Source organism: Peromyscus maniculatus, chromosome 3 (assembly GCF_049852395.1).
Source record: "Peromyscus maniculatus bairdii isolate BWxNUB_F1_BW_parent chromosome 3, HU_Pman_BW_mat_3.1, whole genome shotgun sequence".
NCBI lineage: Eukaryota > Metazoa > Chordata > Mammalia > Rodentia > Cricetidae > Peromyscus > Peromyscus maniculatus.
Window position 1 is genome coordinate 31,654,252 of NC_134854.1, and position 17,774 is coordinate 31,672,025.

General features: G+C 36.8%; 1 protein-coding gene across 3 annotated transcripts in view; it reads left to right on the forward strand.

Moving 5' to 3' along the window:
• The window catches only part of Sema3a (semaphorin 3A), a 462,166-nt gene that overhangs the window by 255,472 nt on the left and 188,920 nt on the right, over positions 1-17,774 (forward strand). For 2 of the 3 annotated variants that reach the window (XM_016008089.3, XM_076566308.1), the window contains one exon: positions 673-866. In XM_016008089.3, coding sequence (XP_015863575.1) covers positions 755-866 — 112 coding nt within the window. In that variant the 5' untranslated portion in view covers positions 673-754. Of the gene's footprint in view, positions 1-175; positions 195-672; positions 867-17,774 lie in introns of those variants that run through there. The other variant, XM_076566309.1, reaches the window with a different exon arrangement.

Below are 17,774 nucleotides of genomic sequence, written 5' to 3' on the forward strand. Positions count from 1 at the left end.
AATTGCTCCCCAAAATGGCTATAAAACAACGCTTGCCTCGGGAGGTAAATTTATAGCCCGTGCCTCTCCCAGGCACGCCGGAGGGTTCTGCTCCCGGCTCTAATCTCTGCGAGATGTTTTTTGCATGTGTTGTGTGACAAGAGGGAAGGGGAGTGTGGGTTGAGCTCGCTCTTCTCCCATTGTCAGCGCGTCTAGTGAGTGTTGGGAAAACCTGTCCGCGGGATCCTGTGTCATCTTTCCCTGCTTGTGCACAGGAAAAGTCCGCGCTGCTCAAGGCTGCTCGCTCCCCCTCTCCTCTCTCTCTTTCTCTGTTTCCCTTTCATTCTGCTTCCTCGGAGCCGAATGAAGCAGAGAGAGCGAGCAGGATTAGAGTCTGCCACCGGCTATCAGCGGAGCGGAGATAAAAGGAACTGCTTCTTAAGCGCCACTACCGCAGCCCTTGTTAATTTTTTTCTTCCTTCCACACAACAGTTGTGCCTCATTATCCGGTGCCTGGCTCGATTTTTTTTTTTCTTTTCCTTTTTTTTTTTTTTTCTTTTTTTTTTTTTTTGGAGGGTTTGAAGTTTCTGTGATTCCCTGACTGTTACAGAAGAAGAGACGTTAGTGTTGCCATGAGGTCTTGATTGTCTGCATTTATGAATGAAACTGACCTAAATCACCTGTTACCTCCAGTTTCCAGATTGTTTGAACTTCTCTGGCCGCACAATACAGGAAGGAAGGCTGCAGCAGCCCAGGGACCTCCAGCGTCTGCAGCATGGGCTGGTTCACTGGGATTGCCTGTCTGTTCTGGGGTGTATTACTTACAGCAAGAGCAAACTATGCGAACGGGAAGAACAATGTGCCAAGACTGAAATTATCGTACAAAGGTAAAGCTTTCCTTTTCTTTTATTTGACTAGCTTTGTAGTACCCACTCCTTTCTTTCCTTGAACTCCCAACACTAACCATCAAACCTTTACTTTAACCTGGGGAACCTGTGTCATTCGGTCAAAATTTCCTGTGAAAATTGAAACACTTTCCCTTAAACAACAAAAAAAGCATGCCTTCTGTTTGATGTGTGACAACTTAAAAGCAAACAAAGAACATTTAATCACAGTGAGCTGTGTGCCTGCTCCATGCATGCTGATTTGAGTACCTTCTGATCACGCTATGTGCCGTTCATTCTTCTCACTTTACTTCTATTTAAATGTTTTAAAATAACCGTTAATACAAAAAAAAAATGCTTTTGTAATAGATAGTCATGCCTCACCTATAATTACCATTACAGTGAACAGTATCCTCAGAGTTGTGGGCACTAAATGGTTAATCATCATCATGAATATTCAGTTTGTTCAAATCTGACACTCAGATGCTTACCATAAGCAGTAGATCATGGTTTGCCAAGAGAATATAAACTGGAGAGAACAGGCTAGTTTTTCCACACTGTGTTATGATAGTGAAAAGACTATTTCCCTAATTGGTGTAAAACTAGCCTTTGAAATATAATGTTATTTAATTCCATATGTGGTTAAGTGAGAATTAAAGAGATGTTAGTCTCTAGTGACACAGCTAGTTATATGAACTTCTTTTGAAGAAGTATAAATTTATAAAAGAAAACCTTGCGAGGTCTCATGATACTTTCTGTTATAGATTCATGTGTGTGTTTGTTTTCAGATGACAATTTTAAAGAAAATATTTGTTCTGTATTTGTTTGGAGAGATTTCAAAGTCTGATGAGTAAAGTAATGGTAAAACAATTTCTGAAGTGTGTGTGTGTGTGTGTGTGTGTGTGTGTGTGTGTGTGTGTGTGTACACAAAACTTTTAGTGCCAGAGAGTATTTCTCTGCCATGGCTGTTATTAAATGCAGTTAAGATTAAACAGTTTTAACTCTTGCAGCTTAACTCCCCAAGGTGCTGATTTCCTATGATTCTCAGATTTCTTGAATTGGGGGTGGGGTCCTGAGAGCTTCTACCTCTGCTATACATTTAGCTTACAAGGTACATGAAGAGTATTGGCTATTCTAGAGACATTTCCTTTTTGTACATGACTGATACAGAGAAAAATGTATTTCTAATTTTCACATGATAGAGGACAACTTTTTCTGATAGCTTTAGTGTGAATTGAGAGATCAATTAAGAAACAGGCATAATTTTCACACTATGCATGAGAAAATTAAACACCTATTAATGGGTGTATTTGGATTTTACTTAGGATAAAATACTTTGACTTAGAAAATTATTTTTAGTATAATATTTCATTAAGCATCTAGTTACATAAAGACTTAATGCAAGATAAGCAGTTGCATTAGTATATCAGTAATGAAAAATCTGTTACATATTTCATTAAGTCTTTATTATGTTTCTATATAATAAAAACAGTGAAATTACTTGCATACTATGTAAAATAATCTACATTTTCATTGGTCTTTGGTTTGTATTATTGAGAGGACACCATCAAGGTATCCTTAGATTGATAGTTTATTTTATTCAAGTTTATATTCCTTGTAAGTTTTACATTCAACTTTAGTTTTCAAAAATATGATTCTCAGGTTTGGATTTCTAAGATGTCGAATGGCTGCATACTATAATTTGATGTTAGCAAATTTGAAATAATGAAGTATATTTTAAGAATCTGATAGTCTTAGAGACACCTTTCTAATTGCTGAATAAACTGTACAATAAAATTAAAATTTATTATACTTCCTTACTCTGTGAGAATTTCATTTCCTTGCCAATAATTATTCTCAATCAGAGAAGAGACACCTATCATGCCTATGCATTCAAATCATGTAGATAGTGTTGAATTAAACCTGTTCTTTGTTATATACAGTATTTAACATTGTGTGATGAGGGCTGTATGTATTAACAAGAGATATATGTGATATTGAGTCTATAAGTCTTACAGATTTTAGCTATGGTACCCATCATAATTTCTGTGCTTCCCTTTAAATCTAAAACTCCTCCCCAGCTCTATGCCGATTCTATTGATAGACCAAGAGCTTGGCAGTTTGTTAAGGCAAACTGTGAAGTGGACAACAGTGAGAAAAAGAGGCAGGGTTGGTTCCACTAGGTTTTCTTCTGTCATCTTCTTAGTGTGCAATACCTTTGTGTCTCTGCACACAGGCTTGTTTTGCCAAAGCACATGCCTGATAATCAATTGTCAAGACTTTGCTTCTAACTGTAAGAGAGATTTGATTTAAATCTGCTTCTTTTTCTTCCATCTTAATTAGATGTCAAACACAGTTAAGATATCTACTGCATTGCTCTTACAAATATTGCAGCATGACTCATGAAGAGTTAAATCCCTGCCAAGCTTAATTTCCCATGGTCACTTGTCTTCAAAGATCCACCATTAACTCTCTCATTGCTCAGGTTGCCAAGATGAATTTTCAGGCAATCACTGTGCTTGCTCTCTGCTTGTCATCCTGCCTGGTGGGAGATGAAAGCAACTTGCTATGTTAAAGGAGAAAGGGCAGCAGAAAAGCACCAGGGCTGCTTCTCTAGTGGATGTGCTTCCTTCGCTAATACAGCACCTCGACTTTCTAGGAAAAGGGAGCTGAAGAGATGTTTTCAGAACCATCTGGAGAAGTGATAATATTAGAAAAATGGGGTATGCTGGCTTCTCCTCTGAACCAGCCTGATTTAGAATCCTTGTGGGGGAAGAAAATGTGAGAACTCTGTAAATCTCAGCGTCACAGAAATTATCCTCAAGAAACATTCACTGAGAGATGCTTTTGCCTTCCTTGAGTATGTCAACAGTAAGAGGCTAAATATTCAAACCTCCCTCTTTTAAATTCGTACATAATTGTTTATTTCCTCTACAAAATTAGTCACATTTTACTCCTATTATGAAATACTAAGCAATCATATGATCTTTCATTTGGGAAGTGTGGTACAATGAAATCTTCAGAAAAACCTGTGTGAATCACAAGAAGAATGAAAAAAAAATTGGGAGTTTTAAACAAGTAACAAATGTTCCATCACTCAATGTAATGGGTTTTTCCAGTACACAATGTGCCTGAGCTTTAGAAGAAATCAAAGACACATGCAAAGATCAGTATGTCAGTGTCCAGTGAATTCAGAGGTTAAATCAATGATTTTAACCTTCCATTCATAAGGAAGATTTAGTCAACAGCACTTAAGTACAAGAGTGGGCATTTCAAAGGCTTTTTCCTTATCTGCTTACTTTTTTCTTGTCCCAGAATCAAGTTGTTTCATTATTGGGAAAATGAATTCACCTATTAAATCAAAATTTGTATATATCTTATGATATTAGAAGTCAATTTTCACTAATCAAAAATTTAAATAATATGTTCAAAAGTTGCTGTATCTTTTGCTCCATATATTATGATTACCTTAAAATAAATTAATATGGTTGCTGGCTTATATAACTTTACCTCTTTCTATGATGCAGTTAAAAAAAACATTTACCATAGAAATATTAATATATGACATATGTGTGTGGCTACTTCCATAAATATGTCATTATTACAAATAAACCTTCATATCCAATATTAATGCGTATAGTTGAATAAAGAATCAGCAGTATGAAAAATTTTAAATTTTGGTGATAAAAATTATTTTAAATGACATATTGTGAAATATATATATATACAATATATAAATATATTAGAGCAGTAGTTCTCAGCCTGTGGGTCTGATTCCTTTGAGCTTCACATATCAGATATCCTGCATATCAGATATTCACATTATGATTCATAACAGTAGTAAAATTACAGTTATGAAATAGAAACAAAATAATTTTATGATAGAAGTTCACCATTACATGAGGAATTATATTAAAGGGTCAGAGCATTAAAAAGGTTGAAAAACCACTGTATTAGAGTAATATATATATATATATATATATATATATATATATATATATATACATGTAAGATGTGACCTTCTAAATCCTATTAAAATGTTTCAAGAAGCTCTTAAATACATAATAGCATGGTATAAGATTTAGCTTACACTAATAACCCCTTCTTGGGTAAAATATATCTAGAACTGTGCATTCACAATACACAGGCACACACAAATGCACAGAATCACAGTTATAAATTCTTTTTACAGTTTTCTCAAATTGTTACTGCATGTTACTAGGTCTTTGACTTGATCAGTCTTACTTAAAATAATCTTTTCTCACCAGATTTTATTTGCTTTCAAATCATATTTTGATTCTGAAGTTTTGAATTTAAGGTGATGAGAACTAGATTTTTGACACATCAGTTCAAGAGGTATGTTCTGACAAAATCATGAGAGGTGAAAATGCTATAAGGCACAGACATATCTTGTCATTCAACTCTGGTGATGTCAAATGAAGAAGGCTCCTGAAAGTCTCCAGTTTGTGGCCCTTCTGCTCAAGCTGCCAAGCAACTTGACCTTTGAAGTGACAGAATATACAGACCAGACTGTAGGAAACAGGAAACCACTGGGACTGTGAAATCATTTCATAGAACCCTCCTAACCTAACCCTTGTAATCATTAAGCCTGAAGTCTGAATGATTTCACATTGTGATTTCAGACTTCAGTCATCATGGGAAAGCTCTTGAAGACACTACAGGTGTCAAAAATAGGGTATCCTAGCAATTTAATGAACTAAACAGACAAAGGTCTGTGGTGTCAATTATTCTTTTATTCTGATATTTGAGAATCACAATATAATTGACAAACACAGTGTGATTTGGGATCAATTGCACTTACAACATATATTTAAGAAGTATGCAATCATTCAGGGATAAATTTGAATGGAATTGAAGGAAGTGATTACATGCATCCCAATTGACAAAAAACAGCTTTTAAACTGTTACTGTAGACATCATTATTGTGAGTATATGATTGTCTTATAGAAAAAAATTTGTATCATATTTCCAGATGTATACTTAAAAGTCCTATAATTTAACGTTTTCATAAACTTTAAAGGTGAGAAGATTTGTGGTTTAACTTCTTATCCCGATTTTCTCATTTAAACCTCCATGCATCATGATTTCAGAGGTTTTTTAAGTCGAAATTCAAGATTTTCTTAAACAAATTTCAACTTAAATTTAAGTCTTCTGAAGCTAACACTATGAAAAGAAATTTCAGAGTGATCATTACCTAACAATTTTAATTTATTGAGTCTTCATACTATATCTTGACAAGTTATATACATAATTACACTTACCAAACTTTATGAAAGAAATCTATAGTCATGTGATCCATACCCACCAACATATATGTAAGCCTAAAAAACTATGTCAACACTACTGAGTTTAATGCTTATATTAAAGGTCATTTCAAAAGATCAACTAGTAGTTGTAAACAAAAGTTAGAATCTAGATGGCTTTTATCCCTTCCTGACTTCTAGGGTCCTACTTAAAGAAACTAGCAGGATTTGCAGTTCTAGGCTCCCACTAATAGGTGGCAGTAGCAATTTGTGACAGCTCTCTCATTAGTTTGAAATAGGCAGGCTGCTAGGATAAATAACACAGAGTAACATTAGAAAGACCAAGCCTAGATCAGCTAACACAAGAGTCATGACATGGAGCATGAACTAAAGAGGAGCTTCACTGATGATAGAAATTAGTATGGATCTGTTGTGCTCTTCAGGGTGACTTATTAGCACTTTTCCCCTCATAGAAATGAGTGGCTGTAAGTAAGGAAGAAATTAGTGCATTTCATTTTAAATGAGAATTATACAAAAATGTATCCATAAAATATGAAATTATTCATAGATAAACAACCTAAAAAGGGAAATAGTGATACCAGACGAAAAGATTAGTGTAGGGCAGGTATTTTTTTTTTTTTGTGTGTGTGTGTACAATTAACAAACGTACATATTACTTGAATCATAAAATGTGCTTATTAGGAAGAATGAGCCTGCCTAAGACACATTATGGCTTATCATTTATAATTAGGAAATAACTAGCTGAGACTATAAACTAATGTTTAGAGAACTCCATTTTAGTTTTTAAGTAATGACTCCTTTACATTTTACTGTTTTCATCTATTGTTATAATCAAACATATGGAAGAACTGGTAATTCTATCTAAAACAAATAAGTCTGAATGTCTCCAGCTACTATCTCTTTCTATTGCCAAGACATAAACATCTGTATAAATAGGGAATTCACACACTATTCCCAAACAGTAACAAAGCTGGACTTTGTCAAACCCAGGATAAGAAAATATACAATTTATACTTGAACCAGGGAGAGGAAGATAAGCAAAAATAAAACTCTGTTGATAAATATAAAGAATGATTAGCTCCTTCTATTTTCTACAGTCTTAGTGTAAAGCATAGAAGGATCACTAACTAAGTGAGCCTTGTCATCTTTTGAATGAGTCACTAAACCTGTGTCTTTAGGTGTTCTGTGCTTAAGTGTGGCATGGGAAACAGTGTTGACCAAACTTTACAGGGATAACATATCGCTACAATGGCAAATTTGTCTATAAATGAATGACAACATGACCTGCTTGAGTGTTCATAACCAAACTAAAGAAATGCTACTGAATATGTCAAATGAGTGTTTATTTCTGTGAAAGTGCTTACATGAATCATCTTGGTTGTGCCACATTATGACATTTGCAAGGCTAGATATTATTAGTTGGCCTTTTTATCTGTTCTGAGGTTAGAACAGAGTCACTCGCTGTGATTGATTTTGTACATTATTTGCCACCCTTTGTTGTCTGATCTGAACTATGACTTGAGAAAATGTAATTCCTTTGGTATATACAAGGAATATGAATTGGTAGGCAGTGAGTTGAACAGTATGGCGGTGATGGTGAGTTTTAATTGTTGAATACAAACAACTTACACTCTCTTGGGAAGAGTCTTTTTGGTTTTTTGAGACATGGTTTCTCTGTGTAACTTGGCCATCCTGAATCAAGCTCTGTAGACCAGATTGGCCTTGAACTCAGAAATGTGCCTAACTCTGCCTCCCAATTTCTGGGATTTAAAAGGGATTGCCTACGTTAGATTGGCCTATGGACATGGCTATGTCTAAGGATTCTCTTAATTAGGTTAATTGATGTGGGAAGACCCAGCTCACTGTGGGTAGCACCATTCCATAGGCAAGGGATCCTAAACTACATAAAGTAGAAGAAATTGAGTTGAGCAGAACTAACAAGGAAGCAAGTGAGCATGTATGCATTAATTTCTTTTGACGCTTGACTGTGGATGTTATATGACTGTTTGAATTCCCTGTCTCATTTCCCCCAAAGTAATGGACTATAACATGAAATTATAAGGTGAAATAAATTCCTTCCTTTTCTAAGTTGCTTTGTTTTTACCCCAGTGTGTTTCTATCACACTAACAGAAACGAAACTAGAAAAATGGCATTATAGAAGAAGCAAGTGATGAGCTAGTGTCTAGGGTAAATTGGGCATTGGGGACATTGAGTTTAGGATACTCAGAGAACAGACCATCTCCAGAAATAGTAGCTCCTTGCAAGGCAAGCTTGTTCTAGGACCACACCAAAAAGTACCCGGTCATTTGTCATCTACAACTCAGAGATGGAAAATATAGAGCAAGACTATGCGGAAAGACTTTAGCAACCAGGATGGAGAATTCTGTCACTTGTTTGTACGAATACTTTGATTTTCCTTGTTCTCTTGTAGCACACACAGGAGACAAAGGGAACAAGAAGAAAGGAAGGAGGGAGTGAGAAACAGAGGCAGGGAGAAAAAGGGAGAGAGTGAGAAATCTCACACCAAACTATGGCTAAGGTAATGAAAAGTAGAACATCTTTACTCTCTATTAAGTTGAGCATTTGTGCAGAAATCACTCCTCCAAAAGGGGTTAGGAGTATAATCATAGAGCAGTTCATGAGATTGTTTTTAATCATCCACATGGGGCAGCAGCCTGGCTTTGCACTCAGACAGTTTTAAATAAATATTTTAAATATTTCTTTTTTAAATATTTGTATTTTATAATTAATTTAATTTTACATATCAGCCACGGATTACCCTGTCCTGCCTCCTCCCTTTCCCCAGCCTTCTCCCCCAATCTACCCCCATTCCCAACTTTTCCAAGGCAAGGTCTCCACTGGAGATTCAGCCCAGCCTGGTGGATTCAGTTGAGGCAGGTCCAGTCCCCTCCTCCCTGCAAAGTGTCTCAACATAGGCCCTAGGTTCCAAAAAGCCAGCTCATGCACCAAGGACAGGTCCTGGTCCCATTGCCTGGGGGCCTCCTAAACAGTTCAAGCTCATCAACTTAACCAGAGGTCCTGATCCAGTTCCATGGGGGCTCCTCAGCTATTGGTTCATAGTTCATGTGTTTCCACTAGTTTGACTGTTTGTCCCTGTGCTTTTTCCATCATGGTCTCCATATCTCTTGCTCATATAATCCCTCCTCTCTCTCACTATTGGACTCTTGGAACTCCACCTGGGTCTCGGCCATGGATCTCTGCATCTGCTTCCATCAGTCACTGGATGAGAGTTCTATCATGACAGGGTGTTCAGGCATCCGATCACCAGAGTAGGTCAACTCAGGCACTCTCTCGACCATTGCCACTAGTCTATAGTGGAGGTATCTTTGTGGATTTCTGGGGACCTCTCTAGCACTCTGCTTCTTCTTATTCCCATGGGGTCTTCATTCATCATGGTATCTCCCTCCCCGTTCTCCTTCTCTGGTCCTGATCCAGCTGGGACCTCCCACCCCCCAAGCCCTCTTTTCCCTGACCCTTGCTCTCTATTACTCCCCTCACCCCCAGTTTGCTCATGTAGATCTCATCCATTTCTCTGTCACTGGGAGATTCCTGTGTCTTTCTTAGGGTCCTCTTTACTAGGTAGCCTCCCTGGAGCTGTGAGTTGCAGTCTGGTTATCCTTTGCTTTACATCTAGTATCCACTTATGAGTGAGTATGCACCATGTTTGTCTTTCTGAGTCTGGGTTACCTCACTCAGGATGATATTTTCTAGATCCACCCATTTGTCTGCAAACTTCATGATGTCATTGTTTTTCTCTGCTGAGTAGCACTCCGTTGTGTATATGTACCACATTTTATTTATCCATTCTTCAGTTGAAGGGCACCTAGATTGTTTCCAGGTTCTGGCTATTACAAATAATGTGGCTATGAACACAGTTGAGCATGTGCCTCTCAGACAGTTTCTTAAGTGTGTCTTCCCAGAGCCTCCCTTGATCCCCTTCCAAACTTATCTAGAGCAATGGTGCCTCACCACCTATGTAGCCTCATCTTGAATCATCCTTCTACTTCCTTGTCTTGTACTACAACTACAGAATACTAGCCCTCTGCTCCCTCTCTCAGCACTTGTCTTGAGCACCTACATTTTCAGGAGAGTGAATATGATAGGAAGGAATGACAGGAATCTTTTCTGAAGTATGAATCCACAAAATGCTCCTTAAGTTCTTTGTTTAACTCTTGGGTCTCAAATAATTGGGAAGACAGGAATTCCTTAGGCTGCATAAGAATTCCACAGACTTATATTTTTAATCTGAATAAATTTTTAAAGTTTGATGGAAGAGTCTTAAAACTGACAAGCAAGTAGAAATATCAGGAAAGGACAGTTGCAGATCTACCTTTTATATACAAGGCATAGCTACTAAGCATTAAGTACTCGGGAAAAGCTAAAATAAACTCGTTCACATTGGAAGTTTTATTTAAGTATAGGACTGGTTTTGGCTAGACGCAACGTATGTCATGAATTTTAAAGTTTTTGTCTTCAAAACTGATGTCTTGAGCAAATAAACTTTGCTGTGTTTTTATCATCATTTGTGAGTTTGCTTAACAGAAATACATTTTCCTCAGTTCTGCAGACTTCTTGTTCACAAAATTCAGTTGTTGAGATTTCTTATACTCTGAGGCAGTTGCACATACTGGGTCACATAGGGTAGCTGTTTTATTTCTGCATGAATGAACTGATTTGGGAGTGAAAAAAAATAATTTAGAATGGCTTCTAAAGAAGATGGCATAACATCTATTGAAGTGTCTATGGTGCTTCTGAAACATAGTATAAAGAAATCAGTCTTGAATGACCAGAAAAATGTAAGAAGGCAAAATAAAGAATGCAGTCTTTACCACCATTCAAAACCTCTTTAAGTCTTGATGTTCTTTTTTTAAAGTGTCATGTTCTATATGATTTATAACATATATTTTATACAATGGTTAACTGTAAACTGCAACACAGTGGAGTAGGCACTTGGTGGATTTATTATGTGGATGTCTAGGTTGGCTTGAAAATGAGATCAAGATGGCCAAGTGGCATATATTAGAAGGACTTTCTGCAGTGGTCAGAGTCACTTGGGTTTATCTATGTTTTCTTTGGATGTGTTCCAGATACATAAGTGAGGCTTCTTTCTAACCAAAGTCCTGGGAACTTGAGCTTAGGTATCCAATGTATGAACTTCCACTACTATAGATCATTGAGATTGCCAACTACACTGATCTCAAATTCTGGTTTCATCTCTCCCTACAACAGTTTTCAACCTGTGAGTTACAGCCCCCATGGGGTCTCATATCAAATATCCTGCATCTCAGTCATTAACATTACAATTCATGACAGTAGCAAACTTACAGTTATGAAGTAGTAATGAATTATTTTATGATTGGGGTCACCACAACATGAGGAACTGTATTGAAGGGTCGCAGATTAGGAAGGTTCAGAACATCAGTCTAGGGGTTTCTAATTTATCCTGCTTTACATTTATTTTTCCAGCAGGTTGTGAAGAGAATTTTTATTTGCTTTTGAGAAGAAGTCACTTATGATATCACCATATGTGTGCCACTTCACTTGTGTCCCCATGTTACAGGCCACCTATCTTTAAATGTGAAATCCTTCGTTGTCTATCTGCTAACCTACATAGTACCTAACTATCATTTGAGATGTTTCTCTGGCTCACCTCCCAACATAAATAAGAATTTCAGAACAACCAGGCTTGTAAAATCTTGAAACATTCTATATTATTATAGGACAGGCTTTTCAGTTATGATTTTGTAATACAAACAAAGATTATATATAGCTCAAGAAATTCATTTTGATGGGTTTTTATTTGTATACACACACACACAGAGGTGAGAAAATTCAGAAAATGCTGCTTTCTACCTCATACTACGTTGAATTCAGAACTTTTAAATATGGAAAGTCACTCATTTGAATAGAAGAGGAAGTCCTGCTCTTGGGACATTGTGAGTCATTGTGTCATCTCTGCCCCTCAAAGTTAAGGTTGGGCTACTGGCTTCTGTTTCGTTGTTGTTGTTGTTGTTGTTGTTGTTGTTGTTTCTGTGTTTCCCAGACCACTTTCTGTCTGGTGACACTATTGTCAATCTTCATCTGCTGTTATGTCTTAGACAGGGGCTCCAGGAAGTTGACAATGTGCACATCCCAAGGCCTTTCCATTGAGTTTCCCCTTATTTTTGTTTCAGAACATAGCCCTTATTGTCCCAGCTCCACAGTCATGAATAAAATGTTTCTATTCTCAAGACTTTCAACTTTTAATGTGCAAGAACTCAGTTTACCTCCTTACAATAATTTTCTTCTTTCCAAGTCTGAATTATAGATCCCAATACACAAAAACAAGATGATCCAGGGTCCCCTATGAGACACAAATCTACAACCTGTACCTTCCCAGACTACACAGATAAATCTCATCCACTGAGGGTATCTTCTACAAAACAAAATTCTGTTAATTCTTCCTGAGGTGAATAGGAAAAATTTTCAGACCTACAAAATAAAAAGTAATAGTAATAACTATTTCACATTCTTCCTGATAATAAGTTAGAACTTATCCTTTTTTTGGCAACTAATCTTCAGAGGAGCAAAAAGGAAAAAGAGGTGAATGCTTTTAATTCAGTGACCTACGTGCTAACTTTTTTACCACCTTCTCCTCTTTTCCCTGCTGTTCCCCATATATACCCGGTCTCAGAGTCCTGTAATTTCTACTTCTTCACCCCTCCAAACTGCCATTTCCACTCTTCCTAGTTTATACAAGACCTTGGCGTCATTTGACCCATTAGAGCAATGGGTATCTTAATTACAGTCCTTCTTATGCCATTCCTGGATACAGTATAACTCTTTCTGATAGTCAATGTCTGGGCATACTTTTATTGTATTAAAATCCCCACTCTGTAAAGCCCCAAACACACTGTGATCTATTATGGTGACTAAGCTGCCAATCTGGAGACAGAGGGCGCTATAGGAGGTCCCACAGCTGTACATGTCAGAAGAAAGATGATGATGAGAGAGAGGGCTGAAGATCAGACACGTTTAACATATACAGAAATTTGTCTCAGTGAATTATTGATTAAAAGTAGTTCAGGACACAGAAGATTACCCGTAAGTTAAGGTTTTAAAATTCTGCAACTTGGGGCTGGAGAGATGGCTCAGTACTTAAGCCCAGATACCTTTTCTTTCCTTCAGCCTCCTCATTCATACTTAAGGAAGATTTCTACATAAGAACAGTATGTGGCCAGATTATTTAAGAATCATTTGACTCTTAAATACTCTATGAATCATGTAGTCATTCACAGCCAGTGTCTGTTTGGTGCTTTATTATTTAACTGTAACTTTATTAATACTTATCTTCTTGTCTCTGCTGTTTTCCTGCCAATTTGGAGAAAAGTGTCTACCATGTTTCAGTTTCTCGGCTCATGACCATATAAACATCAGAACAGTAATTTTGGAATAATCTATTTAGCTATCTTAAGGCGATTCCAAAATGGATGTGAACTTAATAATTCTAGAGTAATCTATTTCTTTAAGCCAGAACTCAGTATATACTTCTTCTGACCCTGATCTTCGATCTTCTCAGCCACATTGATGCAGGGATTGCAGCCACGACCCCATATTTTGGCCGTTATTATACAGTATTCAGCCCTACACATGTAAGATGCATTGGGATCACAGCTACTTGTATCAATGTTGCATTAATTTTATCCCACTATCTACTTTAAGCAATTGCATTTTCTTCATTGATGGAGATAACAGATAAACTTTTCTAGCACAGCAAATCTAGTCATATTTTCATATTTCCAAAATAATTTTTATTCATAAATATATCTATATGTAGTATAGTAGATTCCCATATGGCTTTTTTCATGCTTTGTTGGTGTTAGATATCTCTCTTCCACTCCTTCCCCCCCTCCTCTACCTGGCCCTCCCATCCCTCTCACCACTTAAATTTCCCTTTCCATTATTTTCCTCTTTCTTGTCATAGTGACTGTGTTCTGCTACCCTCTTTCCCCCTTTAGGATCTTTCTTCCCTCTCTCCACCCATGGTCATCCATGTTCAAAGTTGCTTTATTTTCAACAGCTATGACATAGAAATAGTCTTGATGCCTGTGACTGATGGATAATGAAAATGCAACAACTATATACAAGGGAGTTTCATTAAGCTGTAAATAAAAAATGAAATTTACAACTAAATGGATGGAACTGGAAATGTTATACTAAGTGAGGTAGCCCAGACCCAAAAAAGTGAACATTTCATGTTTTTAGTCATATGTGGATAAGTGTTGAATCTTTATATTCATGGGTTTAATTTGGAGTTTATAGAATCCTGTAAATAAAAAAGATAGCACTTTAAGTAAACAGTAGCAAAACCAGCTAAGTCTGACATGAAACTGTTAAGTCTTCCCTCTACGTCTGACAAAGGTCCTCAGCATAGGCTGCCATCGGAACACTGAAGTGAAAAGCGGATGCTATCAGGTTGTGTAGAGCTAATGGTGGAGATGAAAGCCCTCCTTGTAGCTGTGGATACCTATTGCCAGGGGAGCAAGGAAGCACCTGCCTTAAAAGAAACAGTTGGCTACAAGTGTTGGCTACAGACTACATATTCCAATTCCCATTTTCAACATTAAATAGTTAGTCATTTAATGTTCAGTGGAAATCACCAGGAAATGACTAGTTTTATTTGCATATTCTTGAATGGTGTAGCGATTGCTTTCCATATAATTTTGTATGACTTTTTCCATGAAGACACAACCTCACGACAGCTCAAGGAACATTGAATCCTCGTAGGAATTAACAGTATTTTTTTTTAGCATTTCCCTGAGTCTGAATGAAGCATTGTAGATACAGAGGCTGAGTAGTTCTGTGAACCACCTGTGACTGCAAATAACCCATTTGCTGGAAAGAGGATATTCAGTCACTCAAGAAAATAAACTTACAAGTCTGAGGCTGGTAAATAGAATGAAGAATATGTTGAGAGTAACTTAAAGGGGCTTTTGTCTAGCAGAAGACACTTGGAAAGCAGGCTGGGAAATCCAGACATCTTTAGAAAGGGAGGTGGCACTAACCACCACTGGCTTTTAAAGGATTTTTCAGGAGGACAAAACTCTTTTTGAAAACACTTTATGCGCCAGTCTGAATACATTTCTGAGCTACTCTAGACAAAGATGAATTTTATTTCATTGTGGTTTTAGCTGTATTACAATGCTCATAAACTATTTTACTTTATGCCAGACATGTGGAAGTAATCAGTGTATGTAAATGATATGTGAAGGTGAGGTTCAGCTCTAGAGTAAGAAGTTGGACTGTCTATGGCTATAAATTTTAACCACATCACAAAGACCAACTTTCCTTTTAACAGTAACTTAGATGTAAAAATAATCTGTGATAAATTCATAAAACTAGTATTGTTTTCTTAGTAAAGTCCTATAAATGTAAAATATAATGCAAGTTTGTGCTGTTATAATATTTTAAAATATACTATTCAAAGACGTTTGTCTTTAAAGAACGGTTAGAGGTAAATAGTTGAAGTTAGGCATAATTGCATCACTCTATCTCTGAAAAGCTATTTTCACCAAAGGTTGTGCTTCTTACTGACAACAATCATTTTTTATTGAAATAAGTGAGTGTCTCCTTTCTTCCTTTAACATGATATAAACAGTTTTTTTGGGTATAATGCTTTCCTGGTTCATATGTGTCTATCTAAATATATTTAACATTTTAAAAATGAAACAGATCTTCTTGAAGAGGAAATAGACACAATAAAAGAAGAAATGTTCCCTTTCCATAAGATCATAACCATGATTTTAGTCTCAATATGATGGTGGTGTGCCTCTTCTAAATACTTTTTATCGGGTGCTGTGCATAAGGCTGGATATCACAATAACACAAATACAAATCAGCATTACACACACACACACACACACACACACACACACACACACACACAGGACAAGGAGGTGCTATAGTAAAGAGAAAAAAACAGTCAAGTTATGGCAAACATTTACAGATCATCTTACCCTCTTTGTTTTTGCTTCTTCCTGTTTTTGGTTATTTAGTTTTTGTTGTTGATGTTGTTATTTGTTTGTTTGTTTTGTTTCATTTTTGGTTGTTTCCAATTCTGGGCATTTTGCCTGCTAGATAAGTACTTTACCCACTAAGCTATGTCCTCAGATTTATTGCCATTTTTTAACATAAAGACAGGTTACAGAATCATTCTTTGTTATTATGAATTCATGTCCATTTTGCACTAGATTGGCTTATTAGAAAAAAATAGCAATTGCACTCATTCTAATACTTACCAAAGGGAATCAAGAAGTGAAGTAGTATTCACAAGAAGAGGAAGAATCTCATTTAGATATATGATCTATCATCTATCTATCTATCCATTTATATGTATAGTTTTTAAAATTAGAATTAATTTCAAGGTCTCCAAGACAAATTACAGTCATAATTTGGAGCTTATTTCCTATGGTGATGAAAAAAAGTGAGGTGAGAAAATGATCAGGAAAAATGTTGTCAAAGAGAAGAGCAATGGCTAAACATTCTGCATGGAAATTATGGCAGGAGAGACAGTAACACAGCTGGTGTGTGTGTGTGTGTGTGTGTGTGTGTGTGTGTGTGTGTGTGTGTGTGTGTGTACATCCAGTTGTTGCTGATATTTTCATGGGAGTTCTGGTTTACATCGTATTCTCTTTGTATTTTTTTTGTACTCTTGCTTCTTATTAATCTCTTTTGGATTCAGGAAGTTTTATTTTTTTTTAGATTGAATCTATTTCAAAGGAATGAATATTTACTAGGTATGGCTGTACATTACTCATGGTAATGATTACCGGGCCAAGAAAAACACATGGGATTAATGTCTGATCTCAAGAACTTTGCAACATGGTGCTGAAGAAAACATACCACACAATAATAAAGCAAATTGTCCTGCCACTCAGATACAAAGAACATGTGATTAAGTTCAGAGGTGACAATAAGTTTTCAGTTATGCTATGGTGTGCAATTGAGCATGAGGAAAACAGGTTTTACAGGGAGGGAAAATTAACGTGAGTACAAGGCTATCTATTTTGCAACATTGGGTGAAGGGCTTTCTAGTAGCAACATACTGTGTGCAGTCATGTTGCAACGAATATCTTCAGAGTACCTGACAAGCAGAAAAGAAATGATTTTACCTAACATGGAGAGGAATACACACCACAAGACAGAGGGGTCGATTCAGGAAACCTGGGTGTGAATCCTGACAATCTCTGATCATTTCTATAAAAAGTACTAGGATTGTGTGTCGTGCTGGGTAGTAGTGAGCTTGCACATGTATGTAAGGCCTCTGCTCTGCCTGACCTAGCATACTTTCCATGAAAAAGGTGGCCCAGTGTGGTGGGAAGCTGTGGAGAGTGGTGTGCCTCAGCCAGGCACTATGAGAGTTCAGAATACTTAGTTATCACAGAAGGAAGAAAGGTCCACAGTGTTTAGGTGAGAAGAGTGTTTATGAAGGACAACACAGACCCTTTGGTAGCTGTGGAAGGTGAAGACAGAGTGAAGAACATTCCAGATGATGGAAGTAGCATATCTGAGAAGGACAGAAAGTGGCAAGGACATCTCAGGGCACGTTTAGTATTTTCCTTTCTT